Source organism: Anolis sagrei, chromosome 12 (assembly GCF_037176765.1).
Source record: "Anolis sagrei isolate rAnoSag1 chromosome 12, rAnoSag1.mat, whole genome shotgun sequence".
NCBI lineage: Eukaryota > Metazoa > Chordata > Lepidosauria > Squamata > Dactyloidae > Anolis > Anolis sagrei.
The window spans coordinates 720303-744027 of NC_090032.1; the positions used below are offsets into that span (position 1 = coordinate 720303).

At 44.5% G+C, this 23725-nt stretch overlaps 1 protein-coding gene across 1 annotated transcript in view; it reads right to left on the reverse strand.

Moving 5' to 3' along the window:
• Positions 1–23725, reverse strand: part of NUP210L (nucleoporin 210 like) — a 63259-nt gene that overhangs the window by 39131 nt on the left and 403 nt on the right. Inside the window, exons 2-17 of the mRNA XM_060757931.2 lie at positions 22098–22234; positions 20337–20468; positions 17544–17640; positions 17237–17387; positions 15697–15829; positions 15427–15576; positions 15206–15274; positions 13444–13550; positions 11988–12128; positions 11642–11779; positions 9969–10124; positions 8072–8270; positions 5201–5346; positions 4876–5097; positions 3116–3289; positions 214–406 (exon numbers count right to left, since the gene is read on the reverse strand). Coding sequence (XP_060613914.2) covers positions 214–406; positions 3116–3289; positions 4876–5097; positions 5201–5346; positions 8072–8270; positions 9969–10124; positions 11642–11779; positions 11988–12128; positions 13444–13550; positions 15206–15274; positions 15427–15576; positions 15697–15829; positions 17237–17387; positions 17544–17640; positions 20337–20468; positions 22098–22234 — 2345 coding nt within the window. The remainder of the gene's footprint in view (positions 1–213; positions 407–3115; positions 3290–4875; positions 5098–5200; positions 5347–8071; positions 8271–9968; positions 10125–11641; positions 11780–11987; positions 12129–13443; positions 13551–15205; positions 15275–15426; positions 15577–15696; positions 15830–17236; positions 17388–17543; positions 17641–20336; positions 20469–22097; positions 22235–23725) is intronic.

A 23725-nucleotide genomic window follows, 5' to 3' on the forward strand; every position in this document is an offset into this window, starting at 1 on the left:
TCCAGGATGCATGTGGTAGGCCTCATTCCTCCAAGTATATATATATACACAAATATATATATATACACACACACGCATATATACACACACAAAACACATATACACAGACTGGGCCACAGCAACGTGTGGAAGGGGACAGCTAGTTCTAAGATATATGTATACAATGCGACTCTTAGCATGGGAGGCGTGCATACACACAGGCGCAAGGCCTACCGTGGAGCCTGCTCTGCCCAGTCCCGTCCTGCTTGGGCACCATCTGCATGGAGTCCGGGCGGCTGAAGCGGGCCAGGCTCCTGTTGGCCGAGGTCCACTCCAGGACCAGAGAGGAGAAGTTGTCGAAGGTCCTCCGGTGCTGGTCGAACAGGGCCAGCTCCAAGACGGTGTTCCTCAGGCTGGAGACAGGCACCTGGAAGGCGTCATGAACAGAGATGGGATTGCGGTTGGGGTCTAAAGAGCCTAGAGAAGCCATCCTAAGAAAGGAGGCCTGGAAAACTACATGGACTGCAATTAAAAGTTGCTGAACTGTTGATGACCAGAGACAAATGATGTACTCTGGGGTGGGAAACAACATGTTTACATTACCAAAGATGGTTTTGAAAGGCAGCAGATGACAGGAGCTGTCTTCACAGACCTGTCAGAAGTTATTTTTGTCATTTTTATTGAGTTTGCTTTTAATTTGTCATATGTCATTTTTGCCTGCCACTCCATTTATATTGCTGGAAGTCGCCCTGAGTCCCTTCGGGGAGATAAGGCGGGTTAGAAATAAAGCGTGGTTATTATTAGGCCCTGCTCTTGCTCCCGTCAATTGCGCAAATGTGTCTGGCGGAGACGAGAGACAGGGCCTTCTCGGCGGTGGCCCCTCACCTATGGAATTTATTTATTTATTTATTTAAAAGTTTTGTATACCGACCTTCTCACCTCTCTTGAGGGACTCAGACCGGTTTCCAACCATAAAATCACATAGTCAATAAAACATCATAATTCATATTACAATAAAACATTAAAACGGCAATTACATTCAATAACTACAATGGTCAGTCGTCCTACTAAAATCGTTGTTCATCATCCTCCATCCATATCTCAGGGTGTTGGCTCACTCGTCAAATGCCTGCCTCCATAACCACGTCTTTACCTGTTTCCTAAATGTCAGGATAGACGGGGCGGTTCTGATCTCCAGTGGGAGAGAGTTCCAGAGTCGAGGGGCCACCACTGAGAAGGCCCTGTCCCTCGTCCCCACCAGACGCGCTTGCGAGGCCAGTGGGACCGAGAGCAGGGCCTCTCCAGACGATCTTAGTAATCTTGATGGTTCATAGGGGAGAATCCGTTCGGAGAGGTAAACAGGGCCAGAGTCGTTCAGGGCTTTATAGGTCAACACCAGCACTTTGAATTGTGCTCAGAAGCTAACTGGCAGCCAGTGGAGCTGGTGTAACAGCGGAGTGGTGTGCTCCCTGTACCCAGCACCCGTTAGTAGTCTGGCTGCCGAGCGTTGGACTAGCTGCAGCTTCCGGGCAGTCTTCAGGGGCAACCCCACGTAGAGAGCGTTGCAGTAGTCTAAGCGGGAACACACTCCCAAATGAGGTAAGATCTGCTCCCTCCCTCCTGGCTTTCAGAAAGAAATTAAAATCCTGGCTTTGGGACCAGGCCTTCAGAGAGTAGATGTTTGTAGAGCTTAAAGGACATGGACTAGAATGACAATACGAGTGTATTGAAGATAGGAACATGGAACAACGGATGAAGGTACTCATTACGCACAGTATTTGTTTCTTGAATAGGGTACTACTGAAATGGATACTACTGAAATATGGGTTGTTCGCCTGTAACCGTAGTTCCCTGAGTGGTCACCTGTGAATTCGCCCTATGAGCGATTCACAGGGACCATGACGGGGAAACATAATAATAATAATAACAACAAACGGTGAGGTGGATCTGTAATTGGTTAAGTGGACGAACACAGAGAGTGCTCACTAATGCTTCCTCTTCATCTTGGAAAGAAGTGACGAGCGGAGTGCCGCAGGGTTCCCCCCTGGGCCTGGTCCTGTTCAACATCTTTATTAACGACTTAGATGAAGGGCGAGAAGGCAGGATCATCAAGTTTGCAGACGGGACCAAATTGCGAGGGATAGCCAATAGTCCAGAGGACAGGAGCAGGACTCAAAGGGATCTTGACAGATTAGAGAGATGAAGGGCCAAAACTAACAAAATGAAGTTCAACAGTGACAAATGCAAGAGACTCCACTTTGGCAGGAAAAATGAAATGCAAAGATATAGAATGGGGGACAATGCCTGGCTCAAGAGCAGTACGTGTGAAAAAGATCTTGGAGTCCTCATGGACAACAAGTTACACATGAGCCAGGAATGTGATGTGGCGGCAAAAAAAGCCAATGGGATGTTGGCCTGCATCAAGAGGAGCCTAGTGTCTAGATCTAGGGAAGTAATGCTACCCCTCTATTCTGCTTTGGTTAGACCACACCTGGAATATTGTGTCCCCAATTCTGGGCACCACAATTCAAGAGAGATATTGACTCTAAGCTGGAATGTGTCCAGAGGAGGGCGACTAAAATTATCAAGGGTCTGGAGAACAAGCCCTATGAGGAGCGGCTTAAGAAGCTGGGCATGTTTCGCCTGAAGGTGAGAAGGCTGAGAGGAGATATGATAGCCATGTATAAATATGTGAGAGGAAGTCACAGGGAGGAGGAGGGAGCAAGCTTCCTTTCTGCTTCCTTGCAGACTAGGACATGGAACAATGGCCTCAAACTACAAGAGAGGAGATTCCATCTGAACATGAGGAAGAACTTCCTGACTGTGAGAGCCGTTCAGCAGTGGAACTCTCTGCCCCGGAGTGTGGTGGAGGCTCCTTCTTTGGAAGCTTTTAAGCAGAGGCTGGATGGCCATCTGTCAGGGGTGATTTGAATGCAATATTCCTGCTTCTTGGCAGAATGGGGTTGGACTGGATGATGGCCCAGGAGGTCTCTTCCAACTCTTTGATTCTATATATACAAGCAATATAATAATAATAATAATAATAATAATAATAATAATAATAATACACACAGATTAAATACAAGGAGAGGCCTGTCTGAAGCCAGGGAGGGTGGGGAAGGCTTCCTGGACTTACCAGCTGCTTGTGGTGCTGGGGCAGGGGGCAGGGCGGGGCTCCGGAGGCCAGCTCATAGACGGGGCTGATGGCCATGCTCGCCGGGTGGGCGCACAGGAAGCGCACCTGCACCACCTCCACCGCGGGGCTGGGGTTCAGCACGCCGGGCTGGTTGCCCACCTGGAAGGTGAACACCTGCGGCAGGAAAGCAGACCGTCAGCCTCGAGGGAGTCGGACAAACACGTCTTGTGACCTAAAACTCCCCTCATAGCATTGACGTCGAGCATGCCCCCCCCCCCCCCCCAACAAGGGATGGTGACTCATAGTTCTGCAAAGAACAAAGGTACCAGACTGCACAATAGGGGTTAAGTCTTGGTCAATTTGCCAAGGCCTCAACAACGAGGACCCCATGAAACTCCGGGAATAGCTAGACCTTGGGGTCTCTGCCTCTCTCGGGAGCTGTAGTTCTCCAAGGACGGGGAGCAAAGCTTGTTTCCAGAGACACAAGGTCCGTTTGGGCCACACAAGAACTCCTGCCAGGACCTTTGTGCAACACGCTTGCGTTTTAGCCATCCCCTATGGACACTCTTTCCCCCCACATGGACAAACCTTATGAAATCTTGCCTTTTATGAACTTTAGATACATGAAATGTGTTTTCTGATTTCTTTGTGTGGCAGAAGCCTTTCCCCTTTTCCTCTGCCCTTTGTTTCCCCTATATACATGAAGAAACTCCACCAAAGGGACTACAAAGCCCCAAACATTCCAGGATATTTTGTATCCACAACTTCCTTTTGCATGAACAATAGCCTGGGCAGCTGGTGGCCCTCAGAGGAATTGCCCAGCCCTCAGCTAGCCCCTTTGGCAAAAACCTTAATCATATTTCCTCCTGAAGGACAAAAGGTCCTCGAAAAACCTTTTGCCTTCGCTCTGATTAACTCAGCTATCTCCACCAAGAAACAATCACCCCAGTCTACACATGTTGATAGATCAGGCTGGCTTGAGATTTCCCCTTTGTCTCGCCGGCCACATGGCATTTCCTTTGTTTACTCCTTTTCCAGATTCCTTTGTACTCCCTCATCCCGCCTCCATCTCTCCTGATTGGCTGTCGCCACCAGGTGGCAGAGGTCTCCCCATTGGTTCCTACGGACCACTGGAGCTTCCTGACTGGTCCAGAGGCACCGGGGGCAGGGAACAACAGGGAAGCCGGGGCGGGGAGTTTGAACTCTGCAACTTTGAATTTGCTATAAATATGCCTCTGATCAATATACTGGTATGCTTGTGGGTGAGCTATCCCCGCATTTGCATCCGACTCAGCTGAATCGCTCATTAAACCTCGATGCCTCTTCTTCGCCTTGGCAAGAGTCTCATTTCAATTATTAATATTAATAAAATTGCTGGAATCAGGCTTTTCTGACGGCTCGCCAAGGTCATGGGCCCTCTTTGGTGCGGTCCTAGGGGTCTCTCTTACTGGGGAGACCCTCCTAAAGTCCGTATTGACTTCAGCATCACGGCCTTTATGATCGAGATTGGGTCTCCTTTGGGGGAAATAAAGCGGGGTATAAATAGGCAAAGGTAAAGGCAAACCTATAATAATAATAATAATAATAATAGTTGGCATTTGGAAGTCTTTCCATGTTGCCAAGTGTTTTGAGTGAAGGGAACCCCACTTGGGGTTTAAGAAGCAGTGCCCTCCGCCAATTAGTTTAGGATAGCTTCCCTGGGTTCTCCCCCTCCAGAAAGGCCTCTGGAGGGGAGGAGCGCAGACCCACCTTCCTCTTACCTGCTCCCCCAGCTCCAGGCAGGTGACCCGGTAAATGTACTGGTGGGGCTTCCGCTTGGAGGGCAGCCGGACCTCCGCCACGTGGGCCTGGTCCTGCCGCTCGGCTTGGAACTCCGAGAAGAAGCGCGAGGGCTCCAGGGGCCAGGGGCCGGGCCCCCCTTCAAAGAGCATCTCCTTGGCCGAATGCCAGGTCACCAGGGCCACCTCCACCGGATCCACCGCCTGGGCAGCAGGGAATCATCATCGCACCAGAGATTTGGGCAGGCGTGGGCAAAGGGGACCCTGGCCCCTCACCTTCCCCAGCCCTGGACGGGGCCCTCCTTACCCGCAGAGGCTCATACGCAGCAAAGGTGGCGCTGGTGTCAAAGTATTCCTCAAAGACGGTGGCGCTGGCTGTGACCAGAGTGTGGCCCAGAGACTTTGCCGCCAGGTAAATGCTGGAGCAGAAGCCGGGCCCACGTTTCGCTTTCCCTGGGAAAGAAGAGCGCAAGGCCTCCTTCGTAACATGGGAAATCCCATATGTGCAAATTCACAGGCACCACGAAGAAGAAATGACATAAAATTTTATTTATAGCCCTCTCTATCTCTCCAAAGGGACTCAGGGCGGCTCACAAGTAAAGACACAATGGCAAACATTGACAGCAATATATAAGCAAATCAGTAAACAAGTAATAATAATAATAATAATAATAATAATAATAATAATAATAAAACTACACAAATGATCAGCCACTGCCAGAAGGGACAGAGTTTCATCTATGCTGATGATCGTGCCATCACCGCTCAAGCAGGGAGCTTTGAGATGGTTGAACAGAAGCTCTCCGAAGCTCTAGGTGCTCTTACTGCCTATTACAGGGAAAACCAGCTGATCCCTAATCCATCCAAAACACAGACATGTGCCTTTTATCTCAAGAACAGAGAAGCATCCCAAGCTCTGAGGATTATTACCTGGGAAGGAAGGAATCCCACTGGAGCATTGCAGCGCACCCAAATACCAGGGAGGGGTCACTCTGGACCGTGCTCTGACCTACAAGAAGCATTGCCTGAACATCAAGCAGAAAGTGGGTGCTAGAAACAATATCATACGAAAGCTGACTGGCACAACCTGGGGATCACAACCAGATACAGTGAAGACATCTGCCCTTGCGCTGTGCTACTCTGCTGCTGAGTCTTCATGCCCAGTGTGGAACACATCTCACCATGCTAAAACAGTGGATGTGGCTCTTAATGAGACATGTCGCATTATCACGGGGTGTCTGCGCTCCACACCACTGGAGAAATTACACTGTTTAGCTGGTATTGCACCACCTGACATCCGCCGGGAAGTAGCAGCCAACAGTGAAAGGGCCAAGGCAGAGACATCTCCAGCTCATCCCCTGTTTGGGTATCAGCCAGCACGTCAACGACTTAAATCCAGACATAGTTTTCTAAGCTCTACAGAGACACTCGCTGGGACACCTCAGCAAGTGAGAGTCCAAAAGTGGCAGGCTCAAACCCAGAACCTCAACCAATGGCTGATACCAAATGAGAGACTCCCCCCTGGGCACACAGAGGACTGGGCGACTTGGAAGGCACTGAACAGACTGCGCTCTGGCACCACGAGATGCAGAGCCAACCTTCAGAAATGGGGATTCCACAAAGTGGAATGCACAACATGCGAGTGGGGAGAAGAGCAAACCACTGCTGCAATGCACCCTGAGCCCTGCCACATGATGCACAAGGGAGGACCTTCTTCTTGCGGCCACACCAGAGGCACTCCAAGTGGCCAGAGACTGGTCAAAGGACATTTAATCCACTACCAAACTCACACATTTTGTATTTTGCCTGTTTGTTTGCTTTGTTCTGTTAGAAATGTAATATAATTGACTGGTTGCCCTGACACGACAAACAAATAAATAAATAAATAATGAAACTTTATTTATACCCCGCCACCATCTCCCCTAGGGACTCGGAGCGGCTTACATGAGGACAAGCCCAACAGCACATCAAAAACAACAAGCAATAATAAAATAACAAGCAATAAACAAAAATAAACAATACAATCAATATAACTCATAAGTAGACAATAACAATCAAGACCTCACTACCTCTGAGGATGCTTGCCATAGATGCAGGCGAAACGTCAGGAGAAAATTCCTCTAGAACATGGCCATATAGACCAAAAAAAACCTACAGCAACCCAATCAAGAACTACTCAATAAATTATATTATTTATTTATTTATTTATTTATGACATTTATTAAATAAAATAAAATTATAAACCAACATAAATGAACAAGACGTAATGTAATCCACATGTTTGTTTGTGGGTGGTTTCCAAGATGGCTGCTACTTCCAAGTCTGTAAGATCTAAATAGCAATATTAAATAACCACTCACAAGCCAGCTTGCTTTGAAATGGATATATTGCTTGTATCTCTGCAGCAAAGAAAGACACTACGGACTTTTTCCCACCACGACTTCCTTTTATACTCCTTTCCTGCCCATCTCCCCCTCTTCTCAGTTTCCTTATTAGAACGTGTTGCTTCACAAGTTCCAATACAAGGTTTCCAGCACCCTCTGCCGACTTAAAAATGTCACAAGAGAGAGAATTGATTCAGTCAGGAGGTCACGGAGGGAATTTGTGATGTCTTCATGCCGTCAGAAATTGACTCCTGACAAGAGCACTGTGGCTCCCAACAACAGATCCGGACCACACTTGGCACACAGATCCAATGCAACCACATTTGGATACTGGCAGAGTTTGGAAGGAATTGACCTTGGATGCTGGGAGTTGTAGTTTGCCCACAAACAAAGAGCCCCGTAAACCCAACCAAAGACAGATTTGGACCAAACCACACAAACCCAACATATTGGAAGGGTTTCGAAGGCAATGGCAGATGATAGGAACTGTAGTCCGGCCATACCCAGAGAGCCTTGTGAACCAACATGGCCAACTTTAAATACTGGCAGGGTTTGGGGGCAATGGCAGGTGATGATGGGAGTTGCAGCCCACCCATATCGGAATGCATTTCCTAATGGGAGCATTCACACAATCCAAAAACAATCCATGACTCTTGTTTATCCTTAGCAAACACCTAACCCGGACATTGCTGGGTCCCTAATAATGTATCAGGCAGGAGGGATGGGCAAAAGGGGTCCAGGATCCCCTCTGGCCAAGGGTGGGAGCAGAAGGAGAGCAAGAGGCGTCCCCTCACCCTCTTCATCCAAGGCAAAGACGCCCTGCTTGTCCATGTTGACCTCCAGGGGCAGGAGGGAGCAGTCCGTGAAGTTCAGGGTCTCCCCGGTCGCCTTCTCCGTGTGGTACATCATGAGGGGCACCTCCACCGTCTGGCCCACCTCGGCCTCCGCGTGGAACGGGAGTAGCGCCATCCTGGAGAGCCTCAGCACAGACACCTGGGAGGAAGGAAGGAAGGAAGGAAGGAAGGAAGGAAGGAAGGAAGGAAGGAAGGGAGGGAGGGTCGCAGGGCAGGAAGGGAGTGCAAAGGCCTTGCTTGCAGCAGCCTGTGTCCACAGCAGGAGGTCACAAATGTCACAGAGTGGTCGGGGTCTCCTGATAGTCCACTATGTAACACCATTTTTGTCCCTGGGTTAGAAGTGTCATTTCCTAATTGGTTCTCTCATTTAAAAAAATGGGGAAAAGTTCATGAAACTGCACAAACATCCTGCTGCACATTTTGAGATAGTTTCTCAATCATCATTATTTATGTATTTATTGACGACATTTATATTCTCACCCCGAAGGGGACTCAGAGTGGCTTACAAGTAATATCTAAATACAATATATTATATGATTACCATAGCACAATATTAGTATTATATATTGCTATCTTGTCTTAGACCAGGGGTCCTCAAACTTTTTAAATACAGGGCCAGGTCACAGTCCCTCAAACTGTTTTATTATATATTTATTTATTTATTTATTTTATTTGGGGTTCTTCTACCCCGCCTTTCTTCTCACCCCGAAGGGGACTCAGGGTGGCTTACATAGGCAGAGGCACAATTCGATGCCTGCATCATAAAACAATAATACACAAAATTACATCAATTCACAGTTAACAAGAATTCATGCATTATAACCATAAAATCAATAAAACCAATAAAACCAATACAAACCCAATTTCTCCTCTTACATAGTCAGCGTTCGCTAACTCATATGTATTATATATTGCTATATTGTACTAGACCATTATACTGTAATATTATTAGTAATATTACATGTAATATAAAATGTATAATTATTATATTGCGTTATTATTACTAGTATTATATTGTATCACATTATAATATTATCAATATTATATGTATATACACTATATATACGTTTGTACCTGTCTGAACATATCTCCTTCTATGTCCCACCTCAGAATTCAAGATCTTCGGGGGAGGCCCTGCTCTCGGCCCCGCCTCTATCACAAGTGAGGCTGGTGGGGACGAGGGACAGGGCCTTCTCGGTGGTGGTCCCTCGCCTGTGAAATTCACTCCCCGGGGATATTAGGTCATCAACATTCCTCCTCTCCTTCAGAAGGAAGCTGAAAACATGGATATGGGAACAGGCCTTTGGGTAATCTGGCAGACTGACAAAGTAATGACGACCAGAAATTGGAATGGACTATGGTAATGCTGAATGGACTTATGGATATCAGAACTCGGTGAACGTTGGCCACTAGATTGGCTTTTAATTGTTATTGTTTTAATTGATTGTTTTTAACTATTGTCGTTATTGCTGTTATGTAATTTATCTGTTGAATTGTTGGCATCAAATTGTGCCGGTTGTAAGCCGCCCTGAGTCCCCCCTTGGGGGTTGAGAAGGGCGGGGTAGAAGTGCCCGAAATAATAATAATAATAATAATAATAATAATAATAATAAATTATGTTATTAGCACAGTGCAGGAGACAAGCTGGACCGGTCTTCCTGGCCGCTCTCTTCACTTTGGTCCCAGAGCAGATCTGATCTCATCTGATAAGAGTCCCAACCAACTCAACCTAGTTTGCGGCAGACACAAAAATGAAGTTTCTGGAGGAGAACAACTACTTTCTGTCCCAGGAAGCCATGGGATTTGCAGCTGAGCCGCACCTTTGCCGGGAGCCTACCTGTATTTCCCCGAAATGGAAGGGGTTCTGCACGTCCCTGGCCTGGACGGCGCTCTGGCCCTCGGCCTGCCCGGCCGTCACCATCCCTTTCACGGTCACGGTGGCCACCGTCTGGTTGGAGGAGGACCAGGTGAAGTTGCCGCTCCCGCCCTCCACCTGCGGAAAGCAGAGCGGACCCAGGTGAAGGGGGGGACGCTGCCATTGGGGTGGGCCTGCACATCCAAAACCATGCTAGCTGGAGACAGGGGGGCTCTTGACAGGGACTCGGGCTGCTGGACGGCACCAGGTTGCCAACCCTCAAAGGATCCTAGAGTCGGGAGAGAGCCCTAAAGGGCATCCAGCCCAGCCCCCTTCTTTCTGCCAGGCTGGAATACACCATCCGAGCCCTCCTGACAAATGGCCATCCAAACTCACATGGAGAAATAGGGCTGTAGACTCAAAGATTCCCAGAGTCAGAAGAGAGCTCCAAAGGGCATCCAGTCCCACCCTCTTCTGCCAGGCAGGAAGACACAATCAGGGCTCTCCTGACAGATGGCCATCCAAACACATACAACAGAAGATTCATGGGGAAAGAGGGTTATAGAATCAAAGACTCCAAGAGTTGGGAGAGAGCCCTAAGGAGCATCCAGCCCAACCCCTTCTGCCAGGCAGGAAGACACAATCAGGGCTCTCCTGACAGATGGCCATCCAAACACATACAACAGAAGATTCATGGGGAAAGAGGGCTATAGAATCAAAGACTCCAAAAGTTGGGAGAGAGCCCTAAAGAGCATCCAGCCCAACCCCTTCTGCCAGGCAGGAAGACACAATCAGGGCTCTCCTGACAGATGGCCATCCAAACACATACAAGAGAAGGTTCATGGAGGAACAGGGCTTTAGAATCAAAGGCTCCGAGAGTTGGAAGAGAACCCTAAAGGGCATCCAGTCCAGCCCACTATCCAAGCCTTCCTGTCAAATGGCCATCCAAACTCACAACAACAACAACAACAACAACAACACTCTATTCATATACCACTCCATCTCCCCGAGGGGACTCAGAGCGTTTTCCAAGTAACATCATCAATACATACAGAGTAAACAACATAAACATAAAAAAGCAGTATCAGCATAAAAATCACAATAGCACATCTCTATTTAAAATAATCGTGCCTTTTCAAGGCAAATTAAAAAAGCTCACAAACAATAGAAGGTTCATGGAGGAATAGAGCCTTAGAATCAAAGATTCCAAGAGTTGGAAGAGAGCCCTAAAGAACATCTAGTCCAACCTCTTCTGCCAGGTGGAAGACACAATCAGAGCTCTCCTGGTAGATGGCCATCCAACCTCACACACTACAGAAGGTTCATAGAAAAATAGGGCTATAGCAGGCCTGGGAAAACTCCAGGTGTCTTGGACTTCAACTCCCACCATTCCTAACAGCCAATGTTTGCCCATTCCTGGGCTATATAGAATCAAATACTTCTAGATTTGGCAGGGGTCTCCAAAGGCCATCCAGTCCAACCCCCTTCTTCCTGAAGGAAATCACCATCAAAGCACTCACAACAGATGGCCACCCAGCCTCTGTTTCAAAGCCTCCAAGGAAGGACCTTCCACTGGACACTGAGGCAGAGAGTTCCACTGTTGAACAGATCTCCTGATGTCCAGCAAGTCCCCCCTAATGACAGGCAACGGTCACCTGAACCCTGTAGCGATACAAGACGTCCAGCGGGTGGTAAGGGAAGGCCAGGAAGGAAGGTGTCAGCCGGATGGGGAGGAAGATCTTCACTTCCTGTTCGTGGCTGATGGGGGCCGGGAGGAAGTCCTCAAAGCCGCTCTGGAAGAAAGGAAGGAAAGGAGAGGAAACAAGCTTTCCTCTTCAGCCTTTTGGGGGGGGGGGGGGGAAGCAGTACACTCCAAAGGAGCTCAAAGGAAGATTTGGGACACCAAAATCTCCTATTACGCCTGTTATTGGCTGCAAGACTCCTCAGCAAGCGAGAGTCCAAAAGTGGCAGGCTCAAACCCAGAACCTCAATCAGTTTTACCTGGAGGAGGATAGACACCAGGCTGGCCGTAACGGTAGTGAGGCCGTCCTTCAGAACCCGGATCACGTGATAGGAGCCATTGGCAGATGAAATCAGCTCCTCAAAGTACTGCCCCGGAAACCAGTGGGTCATGCGGAGATTCTGCAAATCAAGGGAAGGAGGGAGGGAGCACGGCCGTTTTGTCACAGCAAAATAATAATAGGAAGGAAGACACAATCAAATTCCTCCCGACAGCTGGTCATTCAGACTCCTACATACATAGGTAGGCAGATTCCTAGAATTGGAAGGGACCCCAAGGGCCATCCAGTCCAACCCATAATAGATAGATGGAGGGATGGAGAGATAGATAAGTAGATAGATAGAGAAGTAAGTGGATGGATGGATGGATGGATGGATAGATAGATAGATAGATAGATAGATAAGTAGTTAGATAGATAAGTAGATAAATGGATGGATGGATGGATGGATAGAGGGATACATATAGAGATAGAGAGATAGAGAGATAGAGAGATAGATAGAGAGATAGATAGATATAGATTAGATAGATAAGTAGATAAATGGATGGATGGATGGATGGATGGATGGAGGGAGGGACAGATAGATAGATAGATAGATAGATAGATAGATAGATAGATAGACAGATAAGTAGATAGATAAGTGGATAGATGGATGGATGGTTAGAGGGATAGATAGATAGATAGATAGATAGATAGATAGATAGATAGATAGATAGATAGATAGACAGACAGACAGACGGATGGATAGAGAGATGGATTTGATGGATAGACAGGTAAGTAGATAAATGGATAGATTAATAGATAAATAGACAAGATAGACAGATGGATGGTTAGAGGGATAGAGAGAGAGAGAGAGAGAGATAAGTAGATAGACAGACAGACAGACAGACGGAGGGATAGAGAGAGTGATAGACAGACAGAGGGATGGATGGATAGACAGATAAGTAGATAAATTGATAGATTAATAGATAAACAGACAAGATAGATAGATAGATAGATAGATAGATAGATAGATAGATAGATAGGGTTAGATAGATAAGTGGATGGATGGATGGATAGATAGATAAGTAGACAGACAGACAGATAGATGGATATACAGATAAGTAGATAAATAGATCAGTAGATAAATAGACAAGATAGACAGATGGATAGAAAGATAGACAGATTCCTGAAGTTGGAAGGGACCCCATGGGCCATCCAGTCCAACCTCAATCTGCCATGCGGTGAAGCACAACCAAAGCCCTCTGGACAGACGGCTAACCAGCCTCTGTTTCAACGCTTCCAAGGAAGCATCCTCCACTGGACTCTGAGGCAGAGAGTCCCACCGCTGAACAGCTCTTCCTACGGTCAGGAAGCCTTCCCCAATATCCAGGTGGGATCTGTTTTTCCGACTTGTTTTTCCAGAGCGGCATAGAAAGCCATGCCAAAAGCCGACTCACCTCCGACGGGTAGACCTTCATGCTGGATTTATCATAGACGTCGACGGTGACGCTGTAGGTCCGCCCCACTTCCAGGACCCACCTGTTTCCCGGATGGACGTTGAAACCTACCACCGGTTGCAGAAAGAAAGCCGGGGAAGAATAAACGTCCCTCTCTCTGCCCTCAAGAAAGTGGGAGCTTCCTTTCGGCACCAGGGGGGTTTCTTTTATTTTAATTTTACCCCCTTCTGCCATGCACAATCGAAGCACCCCCAACAGATGACCATCCAGCCTTTGTAATAATAATAACAGGCTCAGCCCCAAGGGCCATCGATTCCAACCCCTTCTGTCATGCAGTAAAGGCACAATCAAAGCACCCCCAACAGATGGTCACTCAGCCTTTGTAATAATAATAATAATAATAATAATAATAACGACAACAACAACAATTTAAAAAAATCATGGGCCACCCAGTGTGACCCTTTCTGCTATGCAGGATAAGCTCAATCAAAACACCCCCGACAGATGGTCACTCAGCCTTTGTAATAATAATAATAATAATACCCAGGGGCCACCCAGTCTGACCCCATCTGCCATGCAGTAAAGGCACAATCGAAGCAACCCCAACAGATGACCATCCAGCCTTTGTAATAGTAATAATAGGCACTACCCCAAGGGCCATCGAGTTCAACCCTTTTCTGCCATGCAGTAAGGCACAATCAAAGCACCCCCAACAGATGACTATCCAGCCTTTGTAATAGTAATAATAGGCACTACCCCAAGGGCCATCCAGTCCAACCCCCTTCTGTCAAGCAGTAAAGGCACAATCAAAGCAGCCCCAACAGATGGTCACTCAACCTTTGTAATAATAATAATAATAATAATAATAATAATAACGATAAACCCCAGAGGCCACCCAGTCAATCAAAGCACCCCCAACAGATGGCCATCCAGCCTTTGTAATAACAATGACAGGCACAGCAACCCCAAGGGCCATCCAGTCCCACCGCCTTCTGCCAGGCAGTAAAGGCACAATCAAAGCACCCCCAACAGATGCCATCCAGCCTTTGTAATAACAATGACAGGCACAGCAACCCCAAGGGCCATCCAGTCCCACCGCCTTCTGCCAGGCAGTAAAGGCACAATCAAAGCAGCCCCAACAGATGGTCACTCAGCCTTTGTAATAATAATAATAATAATAATAATAATAATAATAATAATAATAAACCCCAGAGGCCACCCAGTCAATCAAAGCACCCCCACAGATGGCCATCCAACCTTTGTAATCATAATAACAGGCACAACTCCAAGGGTCATCGAGTCCCACCCCCTTCTGCCATACAGTAAAGGCACAATCAAAGCACCCCCAACAGATGGTCACTCAGCCTTTGTAATAATAATAATAATAATAATAATAATAATAACAACAACAATAAACTCCAGAGGCCACCCAGTCAATCAAAGCACCCACAACAGATGGCCATCCAACCTTTGTAATCATAATAACAGGCGCAATCCCAAGGGCCATTGAGTCCAACCCCCTTTTGCCATGCAGTAAAGGCACAATCAAAGCAGCCCCAACAGATGGTCACTCAACCTTTGTAATAATAATGATAATAACAATAATAAACCTCAGAGGCCACCCAATCAATCAAAGCACCCCTAACAGATGGCCATCCATTCAAGGGCTCTGCAGAGCACACTTTAAGAACCACTGACTTTAGTTACGACATAGTGCAAAGAAGCCCTGAGCAAGGAAGGAAGCAAGGGACAGTTTACTGACCTAAATACCCTGGCTCTACAACATAGATGCTGCAGTTGGGGAGTCCAGAGGAAGCTCGCATGTGGATATCTGATCTCTATCCTAAGGAACGGAGCCTCGACGGGCATACACACAGGAGCTGGGGTGGGTGGGTGTCTCTTGAAGGGCCCTTCAAGGCTCCCCAAGCACAACAAGGACAGGTTTGGGGTCCGGCAGAGACCGGCCTGAGCGCCAAAGGATACTCTTATGGATGAAGATGAGGTTGACCTGCCCCAGGTTCAGGGCGGTGACCGTTGCGGTCTGGGCATCCAGGGTGGCCACCGGAAGGTCGTCTTCCGCCCCCTCTTCGTCCCGCAGCTCCAGCTCGTAATGTTCCAGAGGGAGGTCCACCTCTGCAGGAAGGACAACCGTCACAACTCTATTTGGGTTGGAACTAATGTCTTTTGAAACGGGAGCACGTTGTACGCAGCAAAGAAAAAGGGCCCCCAAGAGGAAGCCCAGAAAGCAAATACCTGTCATCTTTCCCTGAACGATTTTGCCCACTTTGTACTTGATGTAGGCGCCCACCAACAGGTAGACGTCGTGAGACGGCATCAGGAAGATGTTCTCCAAAACCAAGAGGCGCACAAAGGCAGCAGCTACTTTCTGGGGCATCAGAAACAAGAGAGAGAGAGAGATGGAGAGATAATTATACGAAGAGAGCAAAGCCCAAAACCATGTCACCTTTCCTTTAATGTGCGTGCAGTTTATTCAAGTACTAGCTTAGGTACCCAGCAATGCTTTGCTCAATACCAACATTGTGTGGACTAATGAGGGGCGAGAAAGGCGGTATATAAATACTGTAAATAAATAAGTAAATCACTAATATTGGGAGAAAACCATGCCAAGGACTTCTTGGCTAATAATAAGCATCTTGACCTTTGTATACTCTTCTGAGAAGCTCTATGTTGACAGAATGTAAATCTCCTATCTAACTGCTCATTCGCCTCTCCACCTGGACTTCCATTTTATTTATTTACTAGCTGTACCCACCATGCTTTGCTGTGGCTAACCTTCCCTCCCTCCCTCCCTCCCTCCCTCCCTCCTTCCCTCCCTCTTTCTTTCTTTCTTTCCTTCCTTCCTTCCTTCCTTCCTTCCTTCCTTCCTTCCTTCCTTCCCTCCCTCCCTCCCTCCCTCCCTCCCTCCCTCTTTTTCTTTCCCTTCTGCTTTCTTCCTTCTCTACTTGTTTCTTTTCTCGTTTCCTTTGCTCTTTGGTGCCATCCTTCCTTGTCTCCTTCCTTCCTTCTCTCTTTCATTCCTTCTCTCCTTCCTTTCTTCTCTTTCTTTCTTACCTTCTCTCTTTCCCTCCTTCTTTCCCTCACTCTTTCTCTTTCTGAGGCTCCCACAGACAGTGCAGAGTCAACAGCGGTTCTCAGAAGGAATGCCAACGAATTAGATAGCAGGTGGAGAGGCCTTTGCCTTCCCACGCTGATAGTGAAAGTTCAGAAAGCCTTGATAATGACCTTACCTGGCAAGCATGGCTTGATTTGCGGGTCAGGAGGAGTTCACGCCTGGCTAGCAGACGAGAAGCCAGATTGGGGAAAGGTCATCGCAATGCTTTCATGTTGGTGAGAGTGTGATGTTTTCATGTCATGTTCTTGTGAACGAAGGGAAAGTGTCAGTTAAACGTAGCTTTTTAGCCTGAAAGCTTCATGGAATATCTTTGGTTTGGAAGCAGCACGCTTTGGGTTTTTGCATCGTGATTCTTGGGGCTAGTGTTTCACTGTTTGTACCATGGACTCTGTTTTGACTTCTGCTTAAAGGATTGTGCCTTTTGTTTTTACCTGAAGAGTTTTGGAACCGTATTCTGCATTTAACCTAACTCTTTGGAACTTTGCTTTGCTTATGCTTTATTTTGACTTGGATTTTCCCTCAATAAACTATAATCCTACAGCTTTTGGGTGGTGGTGTTTGGGAGCAAGGCGAAGCTTACTCTGAGTTGCAACATCAGCCCAGAATCCCCAGAGAGAACAGGTGCAGGCACACTCAAAGGCTGAACTACGTACAACGCACCTTGTAAATGGGCTCCTGGATCCGGACCTTGACCACGGCGGCCCCCGTTTTGATCCCCGACACCAGGGTCCGGTCTCCTTGCTTCTCCTCCCTTTCCATCACAACCACATAATCCGGCGGGGAATACTCTGCTTCGGAATATTTCAGGATCCTAAAGAGACCACGCTGGGTTTTGGCAGGACAATGAAACAGGGTGTTCGTGCCCTCCGGTTGTGCCAGGCGGCAATTCCCATCATCCCCCCCAAGGATGGGGGGACAAAGGGAGGATGCAGCCACACTTCTCCCGATCCCTGGCCCTTCCTCTCACCTAATTTTGCTGGACAGCTCCCAGTTGTCCACTTCGTCCTCGTCCTTGGCGATGCTCCACTCAAACTCCATCCCTTCCAGGCTGCTGAACGTGTTCCCTGAAGGGGGGAAAGCCCCCATCATAGACTCATATAACACCAGAGGCCCATCTAATGTAATGCAATGCAATACTACTACTACTACTACTAATAATATGATATTATAATTTATTATTTATATTACATGTAATACTGATATTGTAGTATGCTAATCTATATATATATAAATGCTCTGTGCGTAATGAGTACCTTAAAAACAAAACAACCAATGAATGAAATCACACCAAATTTGGCAACAAAAAGTCTCACAACACAAGGAGTGGCCATCACTCAAAAAATTATGATTTTGTCATTTGGGAGTTGTAGTTGCTGGGATTTATAGTTCACCTACAATAAAAGAGCATTCTGAACTCCGTCAACGATGGAATTGTACCAAACTTGGCACACAGAACTCCCATGACCAACAGAAAATACTGGAAGGGTTTGGTGGGCATTGACCTTGAGTTTGGGAATTGTAGTTCACCTACATCCAGAGAGCACTGTGGACTCAAACAATGATGGATCTGGGCCAAACTTGGCACAAGCACTCAATGTGCCCAAATATGCACACGGATGGAGTTTGTGGGAAATAGACCTTGACATTTGGAAGTTGTAGTCACTGGGATTCACAGTTCACCTACAATCAAATAATATTTTGAAGCCCACGAACGACAGAATCAGGGCAAACGTCCCACCCAGAACCCCCATGACCAACAGAAAATGCTTAAGACCACCCAAGACCATTTTCCAGATCAACAGACTGGGCCACAGCAACGCGTGGCAGGGGACAGCTAGTAATATAATATATTGTGTGTGTATATATATATAATATTTATAATATTAATATTATTTATAATATTATAACGCAATATAATAATAATAATAATATAATAATAATATTTTATATTGTTTATTTATTTATTTATTTATTTATTAATGACATTTCTACAGCGCTTTTCTCACCCCTGGGGGGACTCAAAGCGGTTTGCAACGTAATAAATGGCAAATCCAATGCCTCACATATATATAAAAATATCACATATCTAAATCAGTAACATACAACTGCAGATAAAAACCGTTAAAACTATAAAAACATCATAGACATATTATTGCTGCAATTAACAATGTAGACCCTGTCTCTTCCTCCCACTATACCAATATAATGGTATAGTACAATACAGTAATATATAATACTGATATTGTGCTATGCTAATAATATAATATAATATTTATATTATAGTGTAATACAATATAATACTACTACTAATAATATATTATAATTAAATATTTTATATTACAATATAATAGTACAGTACAATACAGTAATATATAATACTGATATTGTGCTATGCTAATAATATAATATAATATTTATATTATAGTGTAATACAATATAATACTAATAATATATTATAATTATATAATTTATATTACATGTAATATTACTAATAATATTACAATATAATATTATAGCACAATATAGTAATATATAATACTGATATTGTGCTATGCTTATAATATAACATTTATAATATTGTAGTGTAATACAATATAATAATAATATGATATTATAATTACATATTTTATATTACATGTAATATTACTAATAATATTACAATAGTATAGTAAATATAGTAATATATAACACTGATATTGTGCTATGCTAATAATATTTATATTATAGTGTAATAAAATATAATACTAATACTAATAATATATTACAATTATATATTTATTTTACATGTAATATTACTAATAATATTACAATAGTATAGTAAATATAGTAATATATAACACTGATATAGTGCTATGCTTATAATATTTATATTATAGTGTAATAAAATATAATACTAATACTAATAATATATTACAATTATATATTTATTTTACATGTAATATTACTAATAATATTACAATATATTAGTATAGTAAATATAGTAATATATAATACTGATATTGTGCTATGCTAATAACATAAAATACAATATTTATAATATTATGGAGTAATACAATATAATACTAACACTAATAATATGATATTATAATTATATATTTTATATTACATGTAATATTACTAATAATACTACAATAGTATAGTAAATATAGTAATATATAATACTGATATTGTGCTATGCTTATAATATATTTATAATATTATAGTGTCATACAATATAATACTAATCTAATAATATATTATAATTATGTATTCATATTACATGTAATATTATTAGCAATATTACAATATAATGGTGTAGTACAATACAGTAATGTTTAATACTGATATTGTACTATGCTAATAATGTAATATATTGTATGTGTATGTGTATGTGTGTGTGTGTGTATATATATATATATATATATATATATATATATATATATCTTGTAAGCTGCTCTGAGTCCTCTTTGGGTTGAGAAGGGTGGCGTATAAATGGCGCAAATAAATGAATAAATAAATCAAAACTGTATAATAATAATAATAATAATAATAATAATAATAATAATAAACCTGCCATCTCCCGCAGGACTCGGTGTGGCTTACAAGAGGCTGACCCAACCTGTATGCCAGGTTGAGGTCCAGATCTGTTGTTGGTTGGAGTTACAGTGCTCTCTGGACATGAGGGCCATCTTGGAAAATACATACATAGAGACACGGACGCATAAATACAAACATTTCCCCACTTTAGATACCATGGGGACGCTCCCCCTGGATAGAGTACCTTCCGCGTCCAGAGCTCTCACGCTCAGCTCAAGCGGGGAGTCCTCCACGTAAATCTCGCGGGTCCGGGAGATGATCTCCACGCGGTCAATGAGGTCCACAATGACGTCACAGCGCAGCAAGTGACCTGTCACTGGAGGGGAAGGGCCACCACTGTTATCTCCCACCTGCACTTCGTATGGCCGTCCCAATGGCAGAGCCTAGTATCCTAGCACAAGAGAGGTGGAACATGTCCATGTTCCCACTCTCCTAAAAAGTAATATAACAACAACAACAATAATACTTGGAAGGTGACTCTAAAGGTCATCTAGCCTGACCCCACCATTTCCCTATATAATAATAATAATAATAATAATAATAATAATAATAATAGAGTTGGAAAGGGTACCCCTAAAGGCCATCTAGTCTGACCCTATTTTCCTATAAAGAACAACAACAAAAATAATAATGGAGTTGGAAGGGGATCCTAAAGGTCATCTAGACTGACCTCATTTTCCTACAAATAAATAACAACAATAATAGTTGGAAGGAGACCCTAAAGGTCATCTAGCCTGAGCCTATTCTCCTAAAAAGAAATATATAATAATAATAATAATAATAATAATAATAGAGGAGTTGGAAGGGTACCCCTAAAGGTCATCTAGCCTATTCTCCTATAAAGAACTAAAATAATAATAATAACAATAATAATAATGGAAGGGGATCCTAAAGGTCATCTAGCCTCAGCCTATTCTCCTATAAAGAACTAAAATAATAATAATAATAATAATGGAAGGGGATTCTAAAGGTCATCTAGATTGACCTGATTCTCCTACAAATAAATAATAATAATAGTTGGAAGGTGACTCTAAAGGTCATCTAGCCTGACCCCACCATTTCCCTATATAATAATAATAATAATAACAGAGTTGGAAAGGGTGCTCTTAAAGGTAATCTAGCCTGACCCTATTCTCCTATAAAGAACTACTACAACAACAACAACAACAATAAAGGAGTTGAAAGGGGATCGGAAAGGTCGGAAAGGGTGCCCCTAGAGGTCATCTAGCCTGACCCTAGTCTCCTAAAAAGAAATATAATAATAACAATAATAATAGAGGAGTTGGATGGGAATCCTAAAGGTCATCTAGACTAACCTCATTTTCCTACAAAAAATATATAATAACAATTATAAGAATAGTTGGAAGGTGACTCTAAAAGTAATCTAGCCTCACCCCACCATTTCCCTATAAAATAACAACAACAACAACAACAACAACAACAACAACAGAGGATTTGGAAAAGGGCCCTATGTGCTTTTCCTGCCTGGTAGAAAGGGGTTGGACTGGATGGCCCTCTTTGGGGTCTCTTCCAACTCTAAGATATTATTATTATTATTATTATTATTATTAATATTATTATTAAGCAGAGGTTGGATGGCCATCTATCAGAAGGGGGTGGACTGGATGGCCCTCTTTGGGGTCCCTTCCACCTCTAGGATTCTACAATAACATCACTACTAAGAATACTAATTCACAACAACTGAGGATGCTAATGATGGCATCTCCTTCCCTGGAGGTTTCCGAGCAAATGCTGGATGGCTATCTGTTGGGAGGGCTTGGGTTGTGCTTTCCCTGCCCGGCAGGAGGGGGCTGGACTGGATGGTCTTCTTTGGGGTCTCTCCCAACTCTAGGATTCTGCTCAGAAGTGGCGAAGGAAAGGCTGGAGAGGAACCCTATGGAGGGCTTCCTTCCGAAGGTGTCTCCTGGCGAAGGTGTCTCCCTACCGACTTCCTCCGCGATGATGACGCTGGCCAGCTTCATGGCCTGGGAGGTGCGGGGGGTGAGCAGGGCCCTCTGCGAGCACAGCGTGCCGTTCCCGTACAGGGGCTCAATGGAGACCGCCTCGTGGCGGGTGGAGTACCTGCAACGACAAAGCAGACCAAGCCGTGCGCTCACCTGCTGCGGTGCTTTCCTCCTGTATCCTACTTTATTTACCAAAGGGCGGTAGTAATTATATATGAACGATTTATACATATATATATATATATATATATATGAATATGAATATGAATGATTATATATAACAATATATATATATGAATATATATATATAATATAATATATAATAATATAATAATAATATATAATATAATGTAAAAATATAAATCTATGTGGGAAAATGACCAGGGTGGGAGAAAGGACTCTTGTCTGTTTGAAGGCAAGTGTGAATGTTGCCATTGAATGGCCTTGCAGCTTCAAAGCCTGGCTGCTTCCTGCCTGGGGGAAAACTAGGCAAGTGAGGCTTAAATCTATGTAGAATGATGTCCAGGGTGTGTGTTGGAGGCAAGTGTGAATGTTGCCGTTGAATGGCCCTGCAGCTTCAAAGCCTGCCTGCTTCCTGCCTGGGGGAATCCTTTGTTGGGAGGTCTTAGCTGGCCCTGATTGTTTCCTGTCTAGTATTGCCTTGTTTTCTGAGTGTTGCTCTTTATTTACTGTCCTGATATTCGTAATATATATATAGTAAAGGTAAATAAATATATCTGTGGAATGATGTCCAAAGTAGGAGAAAGAACTCTTGTCTGTTTGAAGGCAAGTGTGAATATTGCCATTGGCCATTTTGATAAGCATTGAATGGCCTTGCAGCTTCAAAGCTTGGCTGCTTCCTGCCTGGGGGAAAACTAGGCAAGTGAGGCTTAAATCTATGTGAGATGATGTCCAGGGTGTGTGTTGGAGCCAAGTGTAAATGTTACCATTGAATGGCCTTGCAGCTTCAAAGCCTGCCTTCTTCCTGCCTGGGGTAATCTTTTGTTGGGAGGTCTTAGCTGGCCCTGATTGTTTCCTGTCTAGTATTCCCTTGTTTTCTGACTGTTGCTCTTTATTTACTGTCCTGATTTTAGTAATTATATATACATATATACATAGTAACACTAAATATATCTGTGGAATGATGTCCAGGGTGTGTGTTGGAGGCAAGTGTGAATGTTGCCATTGAATGGCCTTGCAGCTTCAAAGCCTGGCTGCTTCCTGCCTGGGGGAAAACTAGGCAAGTGAGGCTTAAATCTATGTGGAATGATGTCTAGGGTGTGTGTTGGAGGCAAGTGTGAATGTTGCCACTGAATGGCCTTGCAGCTTCAAAGCCTGTCTGCTTCCTGCCTGGGGGAATCCTTTGTTGGGAGGTCTTAGCTGGCCCTGATTGTTTCCTATCAAGAATTCCTGTTTTGTGTGTTGCTCTTTATTATCCTGATTTTAGTATATATCTGAGGAATAATATCCTAGGTGGGAGAAAGAACTCTTGTCTGTTTGAAGGCAAGTGTGAATATTGCCATTGGGCACCTTGATGAGCACTGAATGGCCTTGCAGCTTCAAAGCCTGTCTGCTTCCTGCCTGGGGGAATCCTTTGTTGGGAGGTCTG